At 48.3% G+C, this 25,952-nt stretch overlaps 1 protein-coding gene across 14 annotated transcripts; it reads left to right on the top strand.

The window, feature by feature from the left end:
- The first annotated feature begins 80 nt into the window (after positions 1-80).
- On the top strand, positions 81-25,952 carry NYX (nyctalopin). Of its 14 annotated transcripts, none has more exons than XM_055701068.1 (4): positions 81-2,559; positions 12,032-12,102; positions 19,471-19,794; positions 23,157-25,952. In XM_055701068.1, exons 3-4 carry the CDS (start codon positions 19,698-19,700, stop codon positions 24,554-24,556), a joined length of 1,497 nt encoding a protein of 498 aa, XP_055557043.1. In that variant the 5' UTR covers positions 81-2,559; positions 12,032-12,102; positions 19,471-19,697; the 3' UTR covers positions 24,557-25,952. The 14 variants fall into 14 exon arrangements, with proteins under 14 accessions (XP_055557043.1, XP_055557041.1, XP_055557050.1 ...); XM_055701066.1 differs by lacking the exon at positions 81-2,559 and adding an exon at positions 7,772-11,756; XM_055701075.1 differs by lacking the exon at positions 81-2,559 and adding an exon at positions 7,776-11,756 and having other exon boundaries at positions 19,744-19,794.

The raw sequence follows: 25,952 nt of genomic DNA, 5'->3' as shown, positions 1-25,952 counted from the left end.
TGTGAGAACAAAAGTGGATCTTTAAACTCCAGGTTCATTTGTCTTCTTTTTGTGTACTCTACAGGGCTGATTCTGCTGAGGCCTCATTAATGGTCTTGCAAAGCACTTTTCCAAGCTCGGAGGAGACAGCTGAGGCAGTATTTCCAAAGCATCCTGGCTCTTGGTGTACCTTCACTGCAGTTTGCTTGAAAGGAAAGTTTCCTGCTGATGCTAAGTGGGAAGAAAGTTAGTTCAGGAGTTCTCACCTCTTCTGATTCGGTGTTCACTTTGGGCGGTTGAGGATAGTGCTTTGTCTGCTGCTTTGTGGGGCTTAGGTGAAGGATGGGTCTTTTAAGTCTTGAAGGCTCGGTGGCTAGTAGTAGTTCTGTTACTTGCTGCTGTAAATGAGGCTTTTAGTGGGTCTAACACCAGTCAGAGGGAACTATATTTTATTGAATGAAAAACAGAACAACTCAGCCTTGCTGCGGTAAGCTGTGGCGTAAGCTTTGCGCTGTGATGTCAATAGCAAAGTGGGAATGGGGTTAAAGCTTTGGATCTTCCTGCTTTAAAGATGTGGGAAGAGCGTAACAGATCACAGTCTGCATCCTGATCTGTGAGGCTGTGTGCTGTGGGGGTTAGGAACGGCGGAGACGCTAGCTTGTGGGGGAGGTAGGAGAGAGCAGCTGTGCATGTTGGCACTGGTGCAAGCTGGCCGCTGACGCGCGCAGGCTGGCAGGGAGATATGCTGGATCAGCTTTGTGGGTAGAGAAAATGTCCTGGATTAGTTAGTGCTGGCAAGAGCCGAAGTGAGAAAAACACTGTGAGACTGAAGCGGTGGATGTGAGTCTTTCCTGGGCTTTCCATGCAGTGCTTCCCAGAGTCCCCCCTGCTTACAAGCTACTTACCATGTTTTTACTTTGAAATTCTTTATATATCACTGAATTGATCCTCTCTTGCTACAGAAATATCTTACTTTCCTTCCCAATATGGAGGTTATTTAGCCATTTAACTTGTGGGTGACTGGTGTTACCCTTCATTCCTGTTGTCCTTCCTGAAAGTCAGATTCACGTTCCCTCGTGCTGGGAGGTGAGGGAAGGCTTGTGGCTGTCGGGTGACACCTTCCCCTCAGCTTGATTTAACTTGTGGTGCTGCCCTCAGAAGTAGGTCTGGAGCAGGTTGTGCTTTTCCCTTTCTCCCAGCGGAAAATTCCCACTATGTCACTGTTCCACTGAGGGGTCCTTGGAGTGCTGACCTCAAATAGTGCTGGGCATGGGAGAGCAAGCAAAGCAGCAGCTAAAATGAAGGTGTTGATGGGTTTGATTTCTGTTCTTGTATTTTGTGTCACCAGTGACTTTCAGAGCACATTTTCAAGCATGTTGGGCAGCTTGCCTGTAGGATAATATTACAGTATTAATAAAGGAGCAGGCAGGAATCAAAAATGTCCAGGTTTTTCCAGCTCAAACTGGAAAAGAAGCAGATAGAGAGTAAGGAAATAGTGATTTCAGTGCAGTAGAGAAGGCTGTCGGGCTTAAAGGGTGATTGATGGTTGGCAAGAGCCATTATGAGCGGATACAGTGTCAGAACATTTCCATCCCTTGAAGTTGCTTCAAGTCTCCACAGCCCAGCTGGTACCAGATGCATGTTTGCATTGTGAAGTGCCAGTAAACCAGGCTAGAGAAGAGCGAGGCTTGTCCTAGCTGACTTAAATAATGTAAAATTACTATCCTTTAGTGGGAAGCACTAAAAATCCCAGAGATAGTACTCAAGCCCCTTTCATGTGATGAGAAATTCAATTTCTAACCCAGTATAACCAATAGTGAGATTAATTTATGCTTTGAGTTCTAACATTAATCTTTAATTTAGCTCAGTGCCTCTTCATCTAGCTGAGAGATCTCGGTATCTCCTGACTGTGCTGTTTTGATCAAGGATGTTGTTCTTCAAGAGCTGTAAACCCCCTCACCGCCTCACAATACAAGGTCTGTCGTCCTAGACAGAGACCTGTATTTACTTGCATGAACAGGCCTGCTAGTAAAGATACTTGCTGTAAGTAGATCTTCCTTTTAAAGGCAGGGCATGTGTGTGGTAGGATTGGGAAGCATTTTCCTACCCTCCCTTTTAGGCAGTTGTCTCCCACGTGCACTCTGGTGCCTTGGGCAGCAGCTGCTGCTGGTCACATGAAAGCTCCTCTGCAGAGCCCCACGCCATGGCCAGGGCCGCAGACAACCCTCTGGTGTTTCTGTTTAGCCCACTGCTCGGAGAACTGAGCCTGTTTGATCGTGATGACTTGCAGATGGCAGAGTGCATGTGCCATTAGTTTTGGAACTGGTAGAAGTCTTTCCTTTTTAACTGGTGATAATTCAGTTTGCCTGGGACAAGGATTTTGGAGCTTCAAATACAACCTTTCTTCTGTTCCGTTCCAGCTTTCGTGTTTTGGTGTATAGTCATGTGTCACGTGCATTACGGCTGCTCATGTGTTCCTGTGTATTTTGATGACTGAGGCAAGCTCAGAGGAAATCCGAGGCCCCTGAGCACACAGGGGTGCAAGGCAGAGGACTGCACAGGCCCTTACCTTGTTCCCAGGTACTTTGATTTTAACACTGCAGGACTCTTGCCTAAACTCTTTCTGGATCGTCTTCTTATACCTTATTGCACCTTGTCAGCTGTGGGATATGTCTCTATTACTTCCTTTACCCAAATGGGATCGTCCCTCTGGAGGGTTTCATGGTGTGGCAGTGCACATGCCAGTCACCTCTAGCAATGGACTCGTGGGATAACGCAAAACCTGTGTGGGAGCACAGATCCCACCTGTGATATCCTGTAGCCTTTTGCCCCATGTTTGTATAACATCTAGCAGAGTAGCCTCTTAGCTGAATTGCTGTGCAAATACTTAAGATTACTCATGAGAGTAGGGAAGACTAACTCCATACAGACTGATGTTAACGAGAACTTCTTGGGGAAGATGCTTCCTAGCGGTCTGCTAGGTCTGCTTTTCTTCTGATCTCTTCAAAGGATCACCTGTGGGCTTTGAGAGTGTGGTTGGGAAACTGTAGTCAGATGTTACAGACCTCATTTGATCAAATTCCTGTCGGGGGGAATAAACAAGCAGTGTTGTATGTTTTGCTTTAGGAAGTTCAGAGATTAGCTAAGTCTGTGTTTTAAACCTCCTTCATAAACAGACTCCAGCTGTGACAGTCCTGGGATCTGTAACCTCTTGCTCCAAGCTGCAGTGCCAAAATAGAAACAGGCTTTTTCCTGGACATGCTTTGTCCTGAGATGATCCCTCAGTTTGTGAATGTGTTCTGACTTGGCAAAAACCAGTCATTTAAAATATTCAGCGTGACAGCTGTGAAACTGTACACACCATGGTCTGGTGACTGACCGGAGGAGTAATAAATGCCCTCTGCAGAATGACACAGAATGACACAGTCAACACTGGCGTCAGTTCTGGCAGCTCCAGCCTTGCTGGTTTGTGAACACATCACCCCTCGTCTTTTCTAGCTGAGCGATGGAGATGCAGCTTTTCCCATGAATTAGAGAAGCAGGAGATGCAAGACAAAAAGCAAAGGCCGTGTAAAATCTATCAGCAGCCTGGGAAGGCGTTGGTGTTTGCATTGCAGCGTTCTATGTGCAAAGTTAAAATAGGATACGTCTACTATGTGTAGCTTTACAGGGGCAGAGTGCTCCAGTGACCTTCCTAAGCTGTAAACTTCAGATTTGATTATGGTGTCCGTTTACAGGTAAAGAGCCAAATATTTGGGCTGCAAGGGCGCTTTTTTTTTTTTTTTTTTTTTTTTTTTTTCTGTTCATTCCATTTGCATAAATCTCTATATGCGGCATTCCTCTTGATGGAAAAGAAAGGCCAGCACTTACAACAAACCCTGTGATAGTGCGTTTATGACACTACTAGTTAGACAGGTGAATAACAGTATTTGGAGGAAATTTCTGTAAGCTTCTTGTTAGTTACCGTAGATAGTTCTGTGCTGTAGAATTACATGTGTCATTTGTCAAAGTGGAAATCGCTGCTGTGCCCCCAGTTTAAGCTCATATACAGCACTGCAGATATTATGCCAGGCAGGATGGCTGGGTTCTAATGATGCCCCTTTGCTCCTTCTCTTCATTAGAGATGCTTACCTGCAACTTTCACTTATCCTTTCATGTGGAGTAAGTCCCAGGTGGAAACATTGAGTTTTCCAGGCTTATCAGTGGATTAAAGTGGGCAAGAAAGTAAAAAACCCAGTCCTTTCTTTTTAGTTAACTTATTTTATATGAAGGAACTCTGAAGTGTTTCTTTTCCTCCCCAAATGGGGAATGTCAGATAGACTGTTTCGTGCCTTTCCTCTCTTTAAGAATACAGCATGGGAGGTCTCCGAAGTATAAAATTGCTTTCCCTTAATCAAAAAGACAGGTCTTGAAGCTTTAATAGAGATGTGTTTTCTTCTCAATAGTTCTCAAACATTTGCGCTACATTGGATTTAATGATGCAGGAGTTTTAAAGGGGCTGAATAAATGACTGCTTTTGCTTTTCATCAGCTGACATGTTGGTGATATAGCCTCTGTTAGAGACCTTTCAGGAAAAAACAGCATTAAAACCAGACTGAATTTACTGTGTTTAAAAAACAGCAGTGGAAAAACATGCCTCAAATACATAAATGTTACTGTTACAACACAAAAATGTCAAATGTGCATGAGGTCTCTTGTGTTCTTGGAGACCTTGGTTATATTCGGTAAATATATTCAGTTACTAGTGGTAACTTGGAAGACACTTAAGTGTGGGGAAGAGAAGGAGGGATAGCTAAACAGAAGGCTGACAAGGGGTGCAGCTGTGCAAGCATGCGTTGCGTTAGCTGGCTGAAGCTGCGGCGCAGCAGCTGAGGGATGAACTAGAGCTCTGGTATGTCACTGCACAGTTTGTTCTTTCTGATTTATGAATCCCACGCTTTGAGTACCTTTGCTTTGCAGTGTTAATGGCTTCAGTACCCAGGGAGTGTGTGCGGATCTTAATCAGGCACTGGTATATCATCTCTGTCAATCATCAGGCAGCAACAATATGCAAATGTTATCCCAAATCTGGGTTCTTCACCTGGTGTGCGAGAGGTGGCCCATGCACAAGAGTTGAGATACTTGTTTATTGCATGTCTGTGCAGAGGTGGGTGCTAAATCCGTAAAGCTAGCAGCCCTCTTAACACATAGTAAAACTTTTTATACGGTTGGAACAATTATTTATAAATACATTTTGCCGCACGTGATTCTCGTTGGTTCTTAGGAGCCTTGTCTTCATTTAGAGGTAGAGTGTTCTTTCTTTTTGCCTCACCTGTCCTCTGTGGAGGGGGCTTTGTCAGTACGGGGCTTTCTTTGCTCGAGGATGGGTCTTTTAGTGTGCTGATGAGGATAGTTCATACATAGTTCAAGTAATTTTTTGTTTGGTCTCATTAACCACTTGGTTCTCCTTGAGCTTATCTTGTTAATTCTTAGCCTGACCTATTTATGATGTCTGTTCCTTCTCCCAAGGCCATGTCTTGTTAAATATTTGTAAGGGTTGATTAACATCCTCTGTTTTCCAAACTCTTTCTTGTTTTTCGTTACAGATATTTACATATTTCTTTTTTAAAGTGAATAATTCTTATATCACAAACACACTGCCACACTCTCACTCGCTTGCAGAGATTTTTGCTTTGCAAAATGTAAAGCCAGTGCCTTGTCACTTCGTCTTCCAAACTGGACCCTAAGGAGAGTTGTTAATAACTAGTAAGGACACAGATAGCTCATACTTGCTTTACAGTTAGATCAAGCTTATGGTGCATTACCATGCGAATGTTACAACCTGTATTTCCAGCACAGTCACTCAGCTCTCATGCACAGGTGCTGGAGAAGGAAAATCATGCCGAAAATAAATAAAACAATATGCTTACATTAACTGCAAATACATCACATCTTGTTTATTACATACAACTCTTCTTAGGCAGCTCTTCCCACCCCATTAATAAAATGTCCATGAGGTTTCAAAGTATAAAGCTCAGCAGTTGCTGATGCAAAATGACAACAGCAGAAAGATGATGGTTTACACCACTCACAGATCAAGTCTGAAGGCTTTATTTACATGCTGCAAGACTGCACAAGGCTTTCTCTAGTTTGGTACATGGGAAATCTGGCAGTGAAATCAGTTGTTATGAAATTAAAAAGCATTCTAAAGACTTAAGGCATTAAGTGCTCTTCGCGTGCTGCTGTATTACATTCATAAAATACCCAAGCCTCGCCCTAATGGGCTGTAACGAACTCTTGCTGAAAAATATATCAAAATAAAACTACTGATGGTCTGGGAGAATGCCTTTCAGGTTCCTCGTAAAGACTTCATACCAATTAGCAAAGCTAGTCCCAGAGAGCACCTAACAGGCTTTATGCTAGACCTTACAGATGCTGGAACAGGACTTTGTTTTTTACAATACCAGTATTTACACTGACTTATGGGCTCGAGTGATAGGGAACGCGAGATTTGCAGTGAAAGCAAGGCAAATGATATCGTTTAGAAGGGCAGTAACAAAATTATTACTACCAAGAAAGTGGGAAGTCAGAGCTGTGTGGGCTGAGTTCTGTCCTTATTTGGCTTTGGGGAATTATGTGATTTTATTCTATGACTCAGAGTTGTTTTTACAGCATTTGCGTCACCCTGAGAAGTTGAATCTGCCTAAGACCCAGCATGTTCCAGGAGAGAATATTTTGTTCTGTAATGTGAACTCACTAACAGATACTGACAGCCTTCATGTTTTGCTTTTTTTATTATTATTGTCATTCAGGCATAAACTGCAAAATGTCGCAGAGCTATCAGGTTGTGTTACCACAACAACTACATGCAGTATCAGGAAAATCTTAACACTTGGAAAATGATTTTACAAATTGGCAACAGTGAATTCCATTTCTTGTTTGTCTCCTTCGGCCTCTGTTCACATGTGGAAAAAACACAGCCTGTGCATGAAGTAGATATGAAGACCATATTATTTCACTTGCAGAACCTCACTCATTATAGGTACCGCAAATTAGTCACCGCCCTGAAGTGTAAATGCTTGTGTTTTTCCATCCAGGAGGGTTGTTGGAGGATTTGGCACATAATGCTGTAAGGAGATGGCAGAACTGAAAGTAGGTAAGCTCAGTCAGTGTTTGAAGATGCAGCAAATCCAAGCAAATCCAAATTTAAGTCTTTGAAGGCTGGATCACAAATGCTGCAGCCCTGTGATGCAAAGTGCTGATCCAAGATTGGCTCACTCTGCTTGTTCAGATGTGTTCAAGTATTTCTGAGAAGTTATTTTTGTGCTGGCAGGCTTTATGAGAGATCAGGTGGTGTCTGCCCATGTGGCTCTGCATTTCTACAAGGCTGGAGATCATTTCTCTTCCTGCAGCTGGCACAGAGCTGTTCTAAAAGCATGATGCTGACATAAACACTGCTCTGGCTAATTGGATAGAAAAGAGGTTGCATGCCCGCACCCAGTATGGACCATGTTGATGGCACTGTGCAGACTGGCTTTTATTAACGGCCGTGGAAGAGCCTCAACCTCCCATCCATTGTTCAGGATCGAGTAACAGCTCGGACATAACAGAGATCCCAAGAAAAATGAGTCTTTTCTTGTTCCAAGTGCCTTGCATATGTGCGAGGTAGGGACGCTCACCTTTTAGTTCCCGTCTTTGCTGGAGAGCGCTGGCACTGGACTTTGACTGTGGTTCACTGCGTTGCTTGTTTGGCACGGAGCTCAGGCAGGAGGGTGCGTCATGAACCTGTGAGCCATTCTGTAAAGGAAACTTCCTTCTCTCTCACCTACTAATATTTTTTAATTTTTTTTTTTTTTACAATTGCATTTTTCCAGTGGTCTGCTTTTGGCTTTTGCTTTACATTTGCTTAGGTTTTGTCAAGAAAAAATGCTGAAGCTGAGTAAGGTGCAGTCATCTCAGACTGCAGCCTGGGAATGAGAGGCACTGTACTAATCTGCTCTCTGTCTCTCCTCTTATGTCCAGAGGAGAAGAAAATGAAGCCAACACGATTATCAGATAGCTTATTAACTGAATCCCATCAGAACTGGTCACTCTGCAAATTCTTGGTGATTTAATTCTCCCATTTAATTAATTTCTCCCCTAGAAATGATTAGTTCACATTAGAGGTGAATTACCTGTTGATTTTCCATTTGATAATTAGTGCTCTTCTAGGCCCTGGTTAAGCTTTCTTGCCCTATGTCAGATTTGTTCAAAAGCAGACACTTAAAGTCTTTTGATTTGGGCTTCTGTTAATCTTGCCATTTCCCATTATACGTATGGGAAGACATGCTGCCTTGTAGTCAAGGCAGGGGTCTAATAATGCCAAAGGGGCCTCCTGGAGAGGTGCTTCCCTCCCCGTCTCTGCTGTGGACTTCCCATGTACCTGGGAGAGACGAAAGACAAGAAAACCCACCCCAAAATTAATTACAGTGCAAACCTTCGACCTTTGCAGCTTCTGCTCTGCTGGTGCCCAAAGTCTCTGAGCCTTGACTTTTTATCTGCATGTTTGTCAGGCGTGGGGCCAGGGTTTGCAGCAGCAAGGGCTGCCTGCAAGGGCTTTCATGGTAGATGGGGGAATTTTGGGGGGGTCTGGTCTCTCCTCCTGAGGCAGCTTCTGTGTTTTATCTACAAATCGGTTCAATGCAAAATGCAGAAGCTGTCCAGGAAACAGAAGGCAATGCTTCCCCCTACACTGCTCCCCTTCCCCCCTCCCCCAGATATATTTGCAATTCTCAGTCTCCTCTTTCAGTATGTCTCTGCCAGACAGAAGCCTGCTGGCATTATTTATTAATTTTGCTGTACAGTGTCATGGTTTCAACAGGAGGGGGGGATAGTCCCCTTTTGATCCGTGCTGGCCCATAGCTTCTGTTGGCAGAGCACTTCTTTAGGAAAGAGGGTAGTGTGGGTTTGGCTCTCCCCATGTGATGGAAAGCAGAGAACCTGCGGCTGCTATTTGTCAGGCAAATGCTCAAAAATTTGCTGGTTGTACAAATCTGGGTGATGTTGCTCGTGTTAACGATTGCTGCGTGCCGCAGAGCACAGATTGTCCCTGCACACTCCCAGGGGAGTGGTGACAAATGCTCTCTTCAGCCTCTCCAGGGACAGAGGTGGCAGTGCTTGCCGGAAAGGCTGCCCTCGCCTCCAGTGGCTGCAGGGCTGGGCTCTGTACGTGAAATAAGGTGGAGTGCAAGGTCAGTGAGCAATGCCCCGGTGACACCCGATAGGGTGTGTTTGGCTGGCTGGTCATGCACAGGCATGATGGAGGAAAGGCTAATGCCTGGCAGAATTTTTTATAGAAATAGGCATGTTTAATGCTTGAATAAATACAATGTTTAGATCTCCCTCAGCTGCTGCCTAAGCCTCAAGTCTCCCAAAACACTTCTGTTCCTTGGTGGATTAGAGACAGAGGCTCAGAGCCTCAAGGGTATTTCAGCATCTGTGCTGCTGACATCCCCTGGCTAACCCTTAATCCTTTTTAGGTCTCTCAAGTGTGAAAGGAGTCACCTAAACACAGGTGCTATTGCCTGGCACAGCCCCAGAGCTGCAGGGGGGTGCCTTGGACAAGTTGTGTTCCAATCTCGACTTTGCTGGCACAAGCCAACCTCACCGTACCGTGTTACTGCCCTGGATGCCCATCCTGTTCCCCTGTGAACGTCACTACCGTTTGAGTCGGGAGGGACCTGTGTGTGCTGCTGTTTTCCACAACCTGTGACGGGGCTCAGTCCTGTAGCCCATCAGTTGGAGACCTTCAGGCAACATGCAGCCAACTGGTGGCACTGGTAGGGTCTCTCAGACCCGATGGAATGCTCTGTCAAAGGCACCTACTGAGCATCTACCCAAAATAGTAGGCTGAGGGTGTTGCACCTTAGTGCTTTCATTCATCGGTTCCACGGTCTGCTCTTTGCAATTTTGAAGTTGCACCACTAAATATCATAGTGGCAGCCCCAAGCAGCGGTTTTCCCTATCCCATTTACGGGGAAGGCAAGCTTTTCTGTTACACTGGTGAGCCCACTGCTCTGGTAGGAGAGAGAGATTGTGGATGGGCTGTCACTTGAGTGCACCAGAGTGGCTGCTGCAAATGCTCAGTGAGTGCCAAGGAGAGAGAGGATGTGTCCTGAATGCCCTGGAGGTGCTGCTGGGCGCTGGGGTAACGGGAGGCGCAGCCCCGCACGGCCAGGCACGCTGCCTCTTCCCTGTCCCATGCCCTCATGTGCCAGATGTGTAGCCCCAGCACAACCCGGTAAGTCTTAGAGGAAAATTGTGAAAGTGCTGTCTAAATCAAAGGGAAGTAATAACCATAGTGAGAAATTCTTGGCAGAAGACAGTTTTGTCGAGGGCTGCGGTGTCTTGCAGCGCCCTGGTGTGATTTATTTTTAATGCTGAACGTCTAGCCCTTCGTTGCATTTCCCACAGCTCAGCCTGATCAATGTACTGCAGCCTCTCCTTCCCTCTGCCTCGTACACATGGTGTTTACCACCTCGTTTATTTTCTGTTTACCATATACAAGGAAAGCAGATACTCTCTACTCTCTGTTATAACTCGCATCAGGCATGGTAGCTCAAACAACTTGTAACACACTTGTTGCTAAAGCACAGCTGTTGTAGCACAGCTTTTCTGACAAGTGCAAAGAGGGTTTTCCCCGCCTGTTTGCAGCCTCCCGCAAACCCGATGCAACCTGCACAGCGTCCCTCGATGCAACCTAGAAATCGTTACGGGATTTGCAGGCAGCTATCAAGCTAGCAGTAGAGCTTTCTCTTCATGTTGCCAGTTGCTAGGCTTGGGATTCAGCACCGATCCTGTCTGAGAGGGTAGTGTCCACCCTGCTGCAGAGGAGCTATTTCCTCTGTCGCTGTCGATTTGGTGTCTCAGAAAATGCTGTCGCATCCTGTCTCCCTCAGGTACCCGTGTAGCTGGTAGGAAACAAAGCCTTTCGCATGAGCAGAAGTGCTGTACTTCTGCAATGCATAAATACACCGTCAGTGTGGGGGATTTGCTGTGTTTGCCCGTGACGTGGCCACAGGGGCTTTTTTGGTGATGCCCAGGATTGACATGCAGGAAGAGGTGTCAGCAGCCCCTAAAATCACAGGCAGGGAATGAGTGAGAAGCAGAATATGCAGGCTTAAATGTGTGCTTATCTACAGCAGTGGCTGTTCCCCTCCCACCCCCAAGCTCTGCTAGCTTCAATCATCTTAGACCTGTGCAAAAACTATACATACATCAGGTGGTGGATGTTTGAGTAGCTGCATTACTGGAGCTGGAGAATCTGAACACCTTGCAAATGGACTTGGCGGAGGCCTGGAGAAAGCGGTGTGGCAGATGGCTGCTGTGGGCTGCACTGGCTGCTCACAGCGACTGCTCTGTCTCCCCTCTGGTGCGCCCCAGAGTGATGCTGGGTTTCTCACCAGAGTTTCTCATGCTCCAGGTTTGGGCTCCCTGAGTTTCTTTGTCCTTTACCCGTGACACATCCTTTCTTAGTAGTCCAACACATGCTGTTCAAGTGTGCTGTACGATGTGGGGAAGCTTTTACTCACACAGCTGTGGGGAGGAGCCCTGGCGACTTTCTTGTACCCCTTTCCTTTGCTAGGAGGGGGGCATGGGAAGGAGGTCTTGACCATAATGAACAGTTTTTAGTAAGTTCTGTCACTGTGTTTTCAGTCCAGTCCTCGAACTGATCTGGGACTGATTATTTGCTGAATGCACTGCCATTATGTGCTCAGGAGGGCATGATAAGTTCATTTAACACATCTTCCAGATCATCTGTAAGTGTATGCTGCTTTAACCTCCTGTTTAGTGTGCTGGTTTTTATGTTGTTGAAGTTTATTCCTGATCTGCTGATTGGCTGCTTTCCTATCTGTCAGCATCTTTGACAGAAAACAGAATTATCCTTTTAGATCTATTACCAGGTAATTATAGTGGCTTGGCGTGAGGGAGTGCTCCTTGTTACTTGGCATTCAGAAGTGTTAGGCAGGCAGGGGAAAGTACCATGGCAAATAGAGCAAAAATCACATTTCAGCCCAGTTATACCTCCCCCCAGATTCTCCCCGAGTATCTGACCTGGCTAGAGAGAAGGCTCCTGACAGAAATGCCCGAGTTAAGTGGAAACAGGTAAGTGATGAACTGCCCCGAATGTTGACGCTATACAGTGGGGAGAAGGTGGCACTGATCCTGTCGTGGAGGTGGGAGAGATAAATCACCAGGAGGTAAACAAACTGTCTGGTGAGGCCTGGGAGGGCTGTTGGCTTGGATAATGTGTTGCTTGTTGTGTGTTTAGTGCAGAAAGGCTGCTTCAAAAGGTGTTTACGGTGCCGCGTTTAAGTTTATTGTGCATTGCCCATACATGGTTGTGGAGGCAGCTTTAAGATTAATTGGCTCACTAGCCACCGAGGGGGAATTAAGCGGAGCTCACTGCAATGTATCCTTGCCTTCGTGTGTGTACTGTGCAGCCTTCCCATTAGATTACAAAGAACTGCAGGTAGTCACTGCCTTGGGCAGCAGTCTGCAGAGAGCACGGCATGAGGACTTTAAGGAGGAGACAAGCTGCTGTCTTTTTATTACACAGGATAGAAAAGATCCTGCAGATGCCGAAGGGCTGGGGCAGAGCAGCTCCCCAGCTGCTAGCAGCCCGAACCCTCGCGGGGCTCCCCTGCTCTGCATGCCCACACCACTGGTACCCATGCACCGGCTTCAGCAGGGAGGGCAGGCTGGCTGGCGTGGGTGCTGCCAGCCTTGACTTTCCCGGTCTGCCAGTGTGACATGCAAGCAGCAGCTGCCCGCTCGGCCACACACTGGGCACGAGCCGTGATGCAGTGCGGCACACAGCCAAGCACTGCTTGAAGGCAGAAGTGAGGGCAGAGCTTTCCGTACCCTGCAAAGACAGAGGCTTCACCAGCAGCGGTTTGTCCCTGGAATGAGACGCTCGTACATGGCCAGCCAGTTTTTCATTGAGGCCAAGAGTCACAGTGCAGATGGGGGGGATGTAGATTCAAGTTCCACTTCAGCTTTAGTTAATACAGATCTGAGCCCAGCTTCCCTCTCCCTCCCCAAGGCTCCTCTGGGCATTGTGGGGAGTCACCCAGTAACCCCAGTGATGTTGTTTTTCAGCATTGCACCCATACGCATGTGTTGCAATGGGAAGCAGGAGCTCGATGCCATGGCAGGTGCCTGGCCCTTCGCTGCAGAGCAGCCCATGCTGCTCCTTTCTCACTGAAGTGTCACTGTGTGATTAGCATGTGTGAGACATGAAACCACATCCACAGAGTGGGTCAGGAGAGATCTCATGTAAAAGCCAGTGGCCTGGACAGTCTTGGAGAGGCTCTCTGACCTGCCCTTGTCAGGCAGGGGGAGGATTTGACCTTGACAGAGCTACATTCCGTTCCCTGGGCTTCTTGTTCCTTTGCATGGGGTCTACGTGATATCTAACTGGGCCATTGTCAGAGGTTTGGGCTGACAGACAAAAACACTGGCCTGTGGTTTGCTGTGCACGGCATCTGCTTCAGTCTCCCTACCCTAGAGTGTGCTGTTCCCTTTCAGAAGATGCTCCTGCTTGCAGCTGCAGGTTCCTGGGCCTCCGCCCCTGCTGCACAGCTTGGCCATCGTGCAGCAGCTGGGCTGGGGCTTCACATCTGGTGCCCAGCTTGACCCTCTTCTCTTTCTGCCGCTTCACTGGCTTCACTTCCTTACCCTCCCCGTGGGTAAGCGGCGTTTTGGTGGCTATTTCTTGCCGCGTGCTGCCGCTGGCTGCCTTGTCTCATCTCTGCTTCCTCCTGCCATGGACCAGGTGGTGAAGGGTCCCCCAGAGTGACTCCTGCAGGTAGCCTGCAGCCAGCCCAGCCCTGCCGTGAGGAAGCCTTTGGGCTGGGTTTGGCCATCGTGACGTGTCCAGCACTGTCTGTGCTCTCAGTCCGTAGGCAGGTGTTTGTCAGGAAACTGTCCCCACTCGGACCCACTGTATGATGGCAGCCTGCTGCTGGGCAGCGTGTGCCCGCGCTGCCGTGGGGACACAGCTTGTGGGGGGGGGAGCGGGGCAGCTGCCGGTGTGAAGCAGCTGCAGGGCTGCAGTGTTCCACACACAAACCCAGGCCGGCAGGGTGAACATAAAACCAGGCGATGGGCTGTTCTTTGGTCACGTCTTGCCAGGGAAGCTGGTCAAGGCTTGGACAGTTTTACGGACACTGAGCAAACCTGGACCCTTGGCAGAGGCTGCTGATGGGATGCAGGGGACAAAATTGGTCTCTGGGGTGAGGTGGGTTTATTTCTGAAGGGCTGGAGGCATTTTGACAGCCTGAAGGCACTGTCGCTGGCGTCAGTCCTCCTTGCTGAGGGTACACTGGGAGCAGGACACCATGGGGAGCACCACAGCGACTCTGCCTTCCAAGGGGGTTCTCGAGGTGGCGTGGATCTTCTCCAGCTGGAATGGGACCAGCAGAATGCAGCCTGATGAGGGCACAGCACACCAGCCTGAGGGGGCTGGGCAGGCTGAGATGGGGCTACAACACGGGGCAGAGGGCCATCAACAACAGGCAAGCTGCATTGCCCAGGCTGGGCAGAGACCCACAGCCCTGGGCTGGGCTAAAATGGAACCTCCGGGCCCTAGGGCTGGGGTGGGGGAAGGCCCCAGCGGAGACCCCTCATATAACACCTACAGGTACCCCCAGGACCCTGGAGCTTAATGCCTGAGCAAAGTCCAGGGGTCTCAGCCCAGACAAAAATGAAACCCTTGCCTGCAGAAGAAAGGCTGTCCTCTCTTCTGATCAATGGAAAGGTGCTTAGGTCCTTGCTCTTGAAGTCCTGACGGGCTCCACAGCTGCTTCTAAGTCTCCTGAAAGCAGCAACATCATGCATGTACCAAGCACTGTTTCTGGCGATTACTCAGGCTGTGCCAAGTTGCAAATCCCAGCACAGCCATGCTGGTCCACCCAGTCTGCTCGCAGCACAGCAGTCTCCACCGCAGAGGACACCTCCTCCCTGCCCCAAACCCACGCCATCCGGAGCTGTGCACGCATGGCATGGCTGGCTGGGTGACCACCCTACATGCAACCCCGGTCCCATGGAGCAGAGCCGACAGCAGGAGCCCCATCAAGAAATGCTGAGGCAGCTACTTCAAAGGTCACCCCAGTGGTGATGTGCACAGGAAAGGGTCAGAAGTGCGGCACAGCTGCTGCTGTGAGAAGAGGGGAAGTATGCACTGAGCTGCGGCTGCTATTACAGAAGTTCAGGAAACCAAAGCCTGGGGTGGGCGGAGGGGCTTGGGTGCTCTGCGGCTCAGGGCCCTCCCCCCCCTGCACTAGTCCCATGAATGCAAGCAGCAGTTGGAGATAAATAACAGGAATGAAGCTGCTCAGCCACTGGAATCAGGCAAGCAGCTCTGCCTCCACTGCTCTGGGGAGGGCAGTGTTTGGATGGACACATCTGGATGTGCAATGCCTGGGATCCAGCTAACCCAGCACTGGTTCTAACGGTGTGGGGGTGTCCCCAGAGCTGCATGCCCTCAGCTCTCTTGTCATCCTCTGTCAATGACAATGGGCCCTGCTGAGGCCCATGATGGCACCCACAGGTAGGTGGCCAAAGTGGGTATGATGAGACCTCTCTCACCTTCAGTTAGGTGAGATGGGTCCCACCATCTGTTTTTAGCCAACCTTTGAAAATAAAGGGAATATTTTAAGCTGTAGCTGAACCACTGCAAGAAGTGAGCCCCAGTGGTCAATTTAAATCACATCAATATGTATCAGAGAGAGGAGCTACTTTCAGATCCTTAACCCACCATCACAGGAAATGCCCCTGGCCATGAAGAAGTGGGTTTTTAGAAGCAATCTTAAACTAAATCTGCACAGGCTTGCCCTGTGAGGTGGGCTTGCCCTCGCTGCCAGCTTGTGAAGCTGTGCCAAGGCTTACGTCCCCAGCACATACCCCTGGAGCAGATCAGGCTCCTCCAGTCAGGGCTGAATTCTCCAAATTCTTTTGGTGAAAGATGAGATATAAGTTTTTTTTTTTCCAGTGGTAGTGTAGCTCTGCTGCTTTCTGGGTTTGGCTCCACTGCTAGGTTGACCTCAGGCTTCTCTGAGTTCCCAGAGATTAAAAAGAGCAGGACAGGTCATGAGGAAGAGCCCTTAGTGGCAAAAACATTAACAGCGTAGAACTTCAGTAGCAAGGTCTGTAGCTTCCGAGTCTACTTTCAGCCCAGCAGCCACGAAGCTTCCCAGCACTCAGCCTTAACCAGCTGTGAGTCATGCTCTGAAAAATGTTGAGGTGTGGTTTAAAGCCCAAGTTTGTTTCTTTTAAAGATAAATGCTGGTCTCCTTTATATACCCTCTGGTGTTTTAGTTTTTTCTACCCGAGATGACTAGAAACTTCTCCTTACCAGGCCTCTTTCTCACCTTGGCACGGCCGTTCAAAATCAAAGGTTATCAGGAAATGAATGAGGCTTCGCAAGAGCTGGCAAATGTTCATGGGTGGCACTGTGTGGCCAGCTCGGTGCTCCTGCAGTGCTCTGCTGAAGCTGCTTGCAGGGCGATGCTCCCCGACCACCCGGCTGCCTGCAGAGGGAGACTTTCCTAGAAATTGTGACCTCAGCGTGTCTCCCACCCCCGGTCCCCACAGCCTCCCCCCTTGCAGGGGCTGAGATGCTCATATGTTCTCTGTGCTGTGGTCTGGAGGTGCACGAGGCTCCTGCCCATAAATGATGCACAGAAATAGACCGCCTTGGAGCTCCTGCTGCTGCTGCTGGCCAGGCAGCTGCTCCAGCTGTGCCAGCACAGGTTGGCTGGTAAGGCTGTAGGTGGGAGGGCTTGTGATGGGGCAGGACAAGGGCTATTATCAGGGGTCCTCAAACCACGGCCCACGGGCCAGATACAGCCCCCCAGGGTCCTCAGTCCGGCCCCCGGTATTTACAGAACCCCCACACACACCCCTGCCGGGGGTTGGGGGGGAAACCAAGCAGCCGCAGATGACTGCCTGCCACTGCATCCGCGCGCCGGCCCCCTGGTTAAAAAGTTTGAGGACCCCTGAGCTATTTCAACCTTTCCTACCTCCAGCCACAGTAAGAAAGGCCAGACTGGGGCTGAGCTTCATCACCAGGCCAGCTGTGGCCAGCAAGCTGTACACGTAGGACACGGATGGCAGAGATGCTCTCAGAAGCTCCTGCAGGAGCTAACAATACCTGCATTTCTCCACGGCGAGGTGGCACATTGCAGTAGCTCTCCAAGAGGTGTTCCCTGCCAGCCTTCCTCCAGCTTCTGCCAGAGCCTGCTTTGCAACATTGCTAACGATGTCATGGCTGCTGATTTTGCAATAGGCACCAGCTGCCACTGTCCCCCCACCCCTGAAAACAACTGCTGAGGTGCATACAGCTCTCAGTTTAATAAGCCCCCCCCCATCCCACCCACCTGTTTTACATAGCAGAGGTTCCTTGTGCCATTCTCAGGGGATGTGTTTTGCCAGATCCCACAGTCTGCCCCTCTGGAGGAGGTGGCTCTGCAGATCGTCCCACCCCCACCAGTCCCTTACTGTGCACATGGAAGAAGAGCAACGAGGCACAGGAGAGCCCCAGAGGCTCAGCAGCAGTCTGGTTGGTGCCTTGGTGCGGATCAGCCCCTCCTCATTTCCAATGAGCAGATTTAATATTGCTGTGCAAACCAAGCAGCAGGTCTAGTCCCTGGGGAGCTGCCGACTGATCACACACCAAATTGTCCCTGAGTCCCATGCACCCACCTTGCTCACTGCCTCTGCCCCTTGTCTACAGCATGTGTACACCTGGGGAGAGACAAGATTTCTGCTACCACTGTTAGGGCTCTGGTAAATGTTGGGGAAAAAGGAGCTGGCAATAGCGCTTTCCCATCCTCCCCCCTATTCTTCTTCATGGCCAAAAGGCCAGTGTTCTGGTTTCTGTGATCAGACAGGTTGTGGCTTCCTGGTATTCCCATGGGAACCAGGACCTTCAGGGGAAAAGTCAGCTACCCCGGTGCTGGTGCACACCTGGCCAGTGCCACTTCTGTCCCCACAAGATCTCTATCAGCTTTAGCTCTGGTGGAGGCTGCAACATGCCTGTGTGTGCCTTTGCCAATCTCTTTCCTCCTCTGTGCAAAGCAGTGTGGTGCAAAGCACAGATGTGCAAAGCTGGGGGGTCGGTACCACAAGGTGGTGGGGAAAGGTATTCTTCAGGTAAAATCAGTGCTATGTGGGTCACCCCCTTCCTTCCAGCCTGCCTCCCAGCACCAGGCTGCTTACACGCTGTTTAGACAAATACAAATTCCCTGCGGTGCCAGCCAGATGCCTTAAAACTGGGGGAAAGCCAAAACAAAATAAACCTGATGTAGCTGGGTACTTTAATTTGCACGAAGAGCTGAGCATCAGCAGGCTGTTTCCCAGCTGAATCTTTCCTGCTGTAACAAGCATAAATTCATCAGGTATTCCATTTCCTGAAAAAAATAAACAGCAGAATAATTCACTTAGAAATAAAAAGTAGAGCTATTTTTCCCTCTGACATGGTGAATGCAATTACCTAAGGCATGGGAGGCTGAGATAACTCACTTATTCAGCCCCCACTCTCCAAAGAAACCATCATCATTCTGTCAGAAAAGGCTTTAAAACCCGATTCACATCCTGAATGCTAAAACATCACCACATACAGAACCTGTCCTTATGATTTCCACACAACAGCTGCAGCACCACAGGCAAACCGCTCTCCTAGACAGGGCAGAGTTCAATATAACCAGGGCAATACAGACCATGCAAGCTCCCTCTGCCTGTGGACCCTTCTTCTGGTGCTGTTGGCATCTCCTTGTCTTTCAGGAGCAATCCTCAGCAAAGCAAAGCAAACCACACCGGCGTCCTGTTAGCAGCGTGTGAACCACACTGGGGCTGGGAAAGCATGCATGAAAGAAAAGAGGCCCAAGCTGCGTCTGTTCAGAGAGCTCAGCGAAGGGAAACTGTAAGCCCGTGCTTGCCCCACACTATAATCCTATTTAGGTTGCACCCTGCACTCCCACCTCCTCTGCCATTATATAATGGGGAGTGGAATAATGACTTTCAGCAATGCTGTTCAAGTGGCAGCGGTCCAACTCTGGACTGTATTTTTTTTAATGGAGTGGGGGGAGAGTAGGTTGGCAGAGGGGAGAAAGCATCAGTTTGGTTTGTCTGCAATCCCTGTTTTGCTCTGGGAGCTTTAGAGGACAGACACATTCTTCCATCTCCGCTAATCCTCCTCTGATACAGAGGATTTTCCTGCCATTAAATGATAGCTTGTGAGAAAAAAATGCCAACTTTTCAGAGACTGACTCGTATGGCTAATGGCAGCCCCATGAGCAGGAGGGAAGACACAGCCACTGCCTGGCTAGGTAAGCAATATGTTTAGATGATTTCTGATGGGAATTTTAGTTTTGACTGTTTGATGCTAGGCTGGTTATGCTCCCCTTACCAGTACCTATTTCCTGGGGAGATAGGCAGTCTCTTACTACTGGTGATCTGCTTCCACCTCAGGTGATAGGAGCCTGCTCTTGGCACAGCTGGTGGGAAGGATGCGGGTGAGCTCCTGAAAAGAGTAACACAGAGCTGCAGGATTCCCTGAGAAGGTCAGTGGTAGAAGAAAGATGCTCACCAGGAAGGTGCTGGGGACTTTTTCAGTTTGAAAGTGTGTGGGAGAGGAGCTTTTTCGCTCATCTTCATTTCTAAACATAGAACTTACTGTGGGAAAATGATTCAGGGAAATGACAGAGGATGAAACCTGTCTCTGTTCTTCCTGTGTGCTCTTAGATCTCTCAAATTTGCTTGCCAGACCTGAAATGCCACTAGCGAATAATCAAGGTAATGTTTGCCATCATTTTAAATGGTGAGTATACTCTTATTCTGCATTACCCAGTAATGGATTAGACAGTTTGGAGAGGTGTAGGTTAAATACTCAATTATTGCAGTCATTGTCTCTCTACCCTCCTAAAAACTCAGCAAATATTTTTTCCAGTCTCTCACTTTTCCTTTTAAATACTGAATTACTGTAGTACTTAAAAGAACAAAAGAGATCCTCCCTGGGTGGAATTTTGTTTATTCCTTATTCTCACAAATATTGTTGACTTTACTGGTATATTTCACCCTTTTTCTTGAACACATACCTCATTTGAGCACCCTCTGTGTGAATGGGTTGGAAGCATCTTCCAGCTGCTGCCCTGTCTGCTGCTACAGTGTTAAAAGCAAAGAACATCCTTCTGGGGGAAGGGGAAGGAGTAAGTAGTGAGGAAGGGGAGGTGGGGATGTTTCAGACTATGTTGGTCAGAGGAGATATGGCCAACCGAGGAGATCTGAACAGCAGCTCTCCCGAGGGTTTGGTGGGGTTCACATGGAGGATTTTTTTCTGACTTCCTTTGCAAGAGAAGGAGGGAGAATTGCCACAAAGACTTCGGTGCTGAGGGGCTCCTCTGGGCTCCTGTTGCCAGGGGAATGTTTTCTCATTGGATGGTCCTCAAGTCCTTGCTTTCCATGTACTGCATGATGCGAAGAGATACACTTATAAACAAAGATCTCAGAGGTATGCTGTGAAATGCCACTAGCAGAAGACCCAGATTTGGTAACTGAAAAACCCTTGTGTATAAGGAAAACAGTCTGGATATGGCTTGGGTACAGACGTTTCCTTTATCCAGTGATAAGAGAACAGGCAGGGAGGGGGAGGAGGCGATTTGGTTATCAGTGTTCTCATTCCTCCACTGCACACAGTGTCTGCAGCTGCTGGGGGCAGTCTGCTCTGAAGGCCAGAGATGTGACTGACCTTTGAGTAGCTGTAGCTAAACACTGAACTTGCTTGGGACAGTCTTACATACAGGACAGCCTATGCACATATGCCCCCCTGGATGCCACCCTGAGCCCATGCAAAGCTCTCATTCCAGAAGGAACACTTGCATCCATCATTTTCCAGCCAGCCACCTGTGGTCAGACATTTGGGAACAGGCAAATCCTTAATCTGTCTGGCCCTCAGTTTATGTAACTGCCTAACAAAAACAACATATGCCCCCGTATGCAAGCAACAGTGTGGAGTGGTGCAAATGGTAGCAAATGAGGCAGCTCCCAGGCAGCCTACGCGAAGAAAGAGCAACCTGAGGCAGGCGTGTTGTCCCCCTGTCTTGTCCTTAGGCTCCTCACCTGTTGTCTACCCAGGGCCCTGGCTGAAGGGGAGTTTTCTTTAGCTGTGGCTGTTAGATGAAGGCTCAGGAAAAAAAAAAGAACATACAATCAAACAAACAAAATGACAACCTGTCTGAAATACTTTCCACCAGAGTCCTTCACTGTCATTTTTCCTTGAAGGGATGCTGTTTTGCTAATTCTCTGGTCACGATAGTGTGGCCATGCTTGATGGGACCTGCATTTCGATATTGAGGCTACAGCTGAAGTCCTTCTGGGATGCTCTCTGCACATATCTAAATCCCTCTTCTACAAGTGATGATGGGGTTGGTTCAGACAGAACCAGGCTAGGCAGCTCTGGGTTGATGTTCTGTTAATCGGGACCTGTCCAGCAAACCTGAAAGTTTTGCAAGTCTTCTGCTTAAACAAGCCGCAGGCAGCTTAAATTCATAAATACAGTACTGTGCATATTGAGTTTAAAAAGGATGGAGAAAGGGCAGAGCAATTGCAGTGCAAACTGTAGTTTGGTCTGTACACTGAAGCCTTAGGGGCTGAAAAAAATCAAAGCTTGACACTGGCTGAAGATGATGCTTCCTGGCATATCACCTCACAAATCTGTCTTAATAAAAATGTCCATTGGGAATATAGCTGTAGTTAGCAGTTGCTGTACTGCTAACCAGCAGGGAGAGGCAGCCCAGTTGCTGGGATCTCCGCTCTCCAGTCAGTCTGCAGGAGTGTGGGGGAAAGTCTGTTCCTTGGCCTTTGGGGCCAGACATACACACGCAGCAGCAATGTGATCCCAGCAATTCTGTAATAAAGGTGGCTGTTCGTGTGTCTGTTGGTATCTCACATCTTTTTGAAAAAAAATTAGAAGGATTATGCCTGTGTGGGAGCCAATAAACTGCAGCAGAAAACCCAGTCAGTAACAATACCACATTTTCCTGCTAGTGACTGTATGGAGAGTTTGCTGGTGCAGCTGCTCATTTTGTTGAGTGGCAGGTAGGATGTGCCTTTGAGAGCAATTACAAAATGAGCTCTGCCTTCAGTTCTTCCTCTCTAATGAGTTTATTTTGCAGATGTCTGGCTGACTGAATGTTTTTTCCCTGCAAAAATGCCTGTCCATGGAGGCTGATGTCTCCCGTTCCTTTTGTTCTTCTCTGATTTCTCCCCAAGAGCTTTCTCCTTGTCTTCCTTGTTGTACATCCACCTGCATGGGACTACATTGAAAAGAAACCACAATAGCCACATACCTTCCATGTCAGGCTGATAAAAGGACAAAGTGGCTGCTCCCATCAAGCATAAGGCACTATGATGACTGTCTTGAGAACTGGCAAAACAGTAAAAAGTCATGAAGAAAGTAGTTGAACAATATCCCTTAATTTGTTTTTTCCTCATGCATAGTGGGAATATGTTTTTAAACACTGTACTGTACCCTTAGGAGCTGATAATTCCCCTTGTAGTGTTGCACCAGCTCATGGCTCTGGTGGACAAATATTAGGTTGAATGAACAACAAAAAGGAAGAAGCAAAAAGCATGACTTTGACGTGCTCCAGGCAACTAACTAATCTCCCCTGCTGGCTGTTGGACTAGAACATACTGCCCTCCCCTCTTCCCCACCCAGAAATACTGCAATCCACCCAAGCTGGCCTTCAAAACATCTCTGCCTACTCCCTGGTCAAACCGTGTCCCCATCAGCTTGCAGAGAGACCAGTCACAGAGACACTGAGAAATACGTAAGTCTAGGTGAGTTCCCCTCTTGGGGAAAGAAATTAATCAGAGATGACGTTCTAGATGACATTATATATCTATATATCTGTATCTATATCTACACACACGCCTTCTCAGAGGGTTTAAAAACTCCAGCAGATTTTTAGGAATCTTGCATGAGAGCTCCTTGGTCAAAACTGGCATACAAATAGCAGGTAGTAATTAGCTTGGCTAGAAGCGAGGCAAAGGCAGCGTAATTTCTTTTTCCTGTTGTGGCTAATATATTTGCTAACGATGCATCCCAATTCTCTCCTTGCGTGCCTCCATGGGGATGGCACGTTCCTCTCTGACAGTGATCCTTTGGGTCCCCCACGTCCAGGCGGTGTGGGCCTGCGTGCGGTCCTGCCCTGCCAACTGCGTGTGCACCCAGGAACGGAGCTGCTCCGTCCTCTGCGATCGTGTCGGCCTGGGGCAGATCCCTAGCGAGTTCCCTTGTGAAGCCTCCTCTATCAACCTGGACAAGAACAGCATCAAGTTCCTCTCTGAGAGGGCCTTTGGGACTTTGCCTTCCCTCAAATCCCTGTCGCTCAACCACAACAATATCTCCTTCATCACCCCGGGGGCTTTCAAGGGGCTGCCCAGCTTGACCGAGCTGAAGATGGCCCACAACGAGTACATTCGCTATCTCCACACGCGGACTTTCACTGCCCTGAGACGGCTGGTGAAGCTGGACCTGGCAGACTGCAACCTTTTCAACATCCCAGACAGGATCTTCATCGAGCTGCCTGCTCTGCAGGAGCTCTTCTGCTTCCAGAACAACTTCCGGAGGATCCCAGGGGCCATCAGGGGCATGGAGAACCTGACCCACGTTTACCTGGAGAGAAACAGGATTGAAGCCGTAGCCTACAACTCCCTGCAGGGACTGACAAAGCTGAAATACCTGAATCTGCAGGACAACAGGATAAATGTCGTTCATGAGCGAGCTTTTCAGGGCTGCCAGAAGATGGAGTACCTGTACCTGAATGACAACTTGATTAGTGAGCTTCCAGAAAACTCCTTCGATGGCTTGAGGTGCCTGAAGATGCTCAACCTGGGGGGGAATTTTCTCAGGAACGTTTCCAACACGTGGTTCGGGGACCTGGGGGAGCTGGAGGTCCTCTACCTGGACCGCAACAGGATCAACTACATCGAGGAGGGGGCTTTTGAAAACCTCACCAGCCTTGTCGCATTGCACTTGAACAGCAACAACCTGACGACCTTGCCCTTTTCTGTCTTCCAGCCGGTGTACTTCCTCGGGCAGCTGTACCTCTTCCGCAACCCCTGGGAGTGCGACTGCCGCATCGAGTGGCTGAAGGAGTGGATGGAGAATTACAGGCTTGTCAGGGATATCCCCTGTGCCTCCCCCTCCTCTGTAGCTGGGATTGACCTCATGGATGTGCTCTATGAGAGATCGCCAGAAGGTTACTGTCTTGACCCAGTGGAGGTTAACATCACGTCTGAAGGCCCGACCCCAAGTGGAGAGCCTTGGTCTACCACCGAGAGCAAGTTCAACAGCCTTATCTCCAAACTCTTGCTCCAGATGGGCCTTCCCGAAGAGGTGGCAAACACCACTGAAGGCTACAGTAACACCACACAGCTGGACGGACTAACTGATGGGGTTTCTTCTGGGGTGGGGGAAGACAGTATCGAGGCCATCTCCTTCTCTTTTTACTTCCCAGCACTTTTTACAGTGATTGTTTTGAAATGCAAATAGTCCAAGGGCTGCAAGGAGCATGGGTCCTACTTAAGCATTTAGTCCCTGTACCTACTTAGTCATTAGGGAGAAGTTCGTATCATGGGTCTCCAATACATAACTGGCTCCAGAACCCCCTGCTTGGGTTGGTTGGATCTGGCTCTAGGGAGATGGTGGGATCAGGTTCAAGGCTGCATCCCACTCTGGGTAAGAAACCTGCCCTGCAGGGTCTCAGAGCCTCCTGGACACTCAGAGCTGTGTGGAAGGTGAGCAATGAAGGAATAGCAGTAAAGGCTGAATTTCTCAGAGACGTGTGATGTCCCCTGCTGGGAACAGTGGGAAGAGGGATCTGTACGGATGGCGGTGTGGTGCTGTTTATTCCATTGGGCCAACTCCAGCTGAGTCAACCACCCACTTTATGAAAGCAAGACGAGGCAGCAAAACTGGACCCCCTCCTCATATCCTGACAGACACCCGCATCCACGGCAAGTGCTGCTGAACACTGGTGAACTACTTCTCGTTTCCACCAGCGTGTGCTGGGAGAGCGGGGCTGTCCTGGGCAGCATCCAGGGATGCAACACTAGTCCTCATGAACAAGAGAACAGCATCTGGGCCAGCACCTGCCCCAGGCGGGTCTGGGACGGGCACAGTGTTTTGGCCATGACTACAGGCAGGATTTTGATCCTTTCTCTGGCACAGGTACAGAAGAACCAGATGGACCCATGTTTGTCAAAACATTCTCCTCTGAGGCAAAGATATTTAAACTTAACAGCTTACTTATTAACATTGTTTCAATGTATTTTTTTTAATTAATATATTGTTTCAAGGAATATATTGTTTTTATTTGTAGATTATTTCATGGCATGGCAGCAGGGGCAGAACATGGTAATGACAAACGCAACCAGGCCCTACTAAATATTTTGTATTTCCACCACTAATGTGTATCACATAGCCTCTCATATTATGCCATACCAACTTTGCTGTCATTTTCTTTTATATGGCATCTTACATGTTTTATCTTTGAAATCTTCATTGAATGCTGCTAATATGTCCAGACAGAATTACAGAATTATCGTGTTTTATGATTCAGAGCATGTTAATAAAATAATTTGATATTTTTCTCACAAAAATAAACTAACTGATGAAAACCAGGTGTTTGGTTTTTTTTTTTTGAGATTCTTGAATTACTCTGGTAAGGTTTTTTGTAGGCTACTCAAATGGGCGCACATGAATGTCCTTTTTATGGTGTAGAGCAAATGGCAAGCTATTTCAGCATAAAGAATAGACACTAACTTAGAATATGATTGTGCTTACATTTGTATTAAGTAGCAATGATTTTAAAAAAATAAGTGACTACATAGAAATACGCTTCTGTGATATTTTAACTATATTAAATAATTACACATGGCTTATCATA

The sequence above is a fragment of the Falco cherrug genome, chromosome 2 (assembly GCF_023634085.1).
Source record: "Falco cherrug isolate bFalChe1 chromosome 2, bFalChe1.pri, whole genome shotgun sequence".
Taxonomy (NCBI): Eukaryota; Metazoa; Chordata; class Aves; order Falconiformes; family Falconidae; genus Falco; species Falco cherrug.
The sequence above is the reverse complement of the archived record's forward strand: the minus strand, read 5'-3'. Positions and strand labels throughout refer to the sequence as shown.

Bases quoted from the DNA above. Each gene is read 5' to 3' on its own strand.
- NYX (XM_055701068.1), top strand. From the start codon at position 19,698: ATGACAGAGGATGAAACCTGTCTCTGTTCTTCCTGTGTGCTCTTAGAT. The intron at 19,795-23,156 runs GTAATGTTTGCC...CCTCTCTGACAG, and splicing joins GCCACTAGCGAATAATCAAG to TGATCCTTTGGGTCCCCCAC.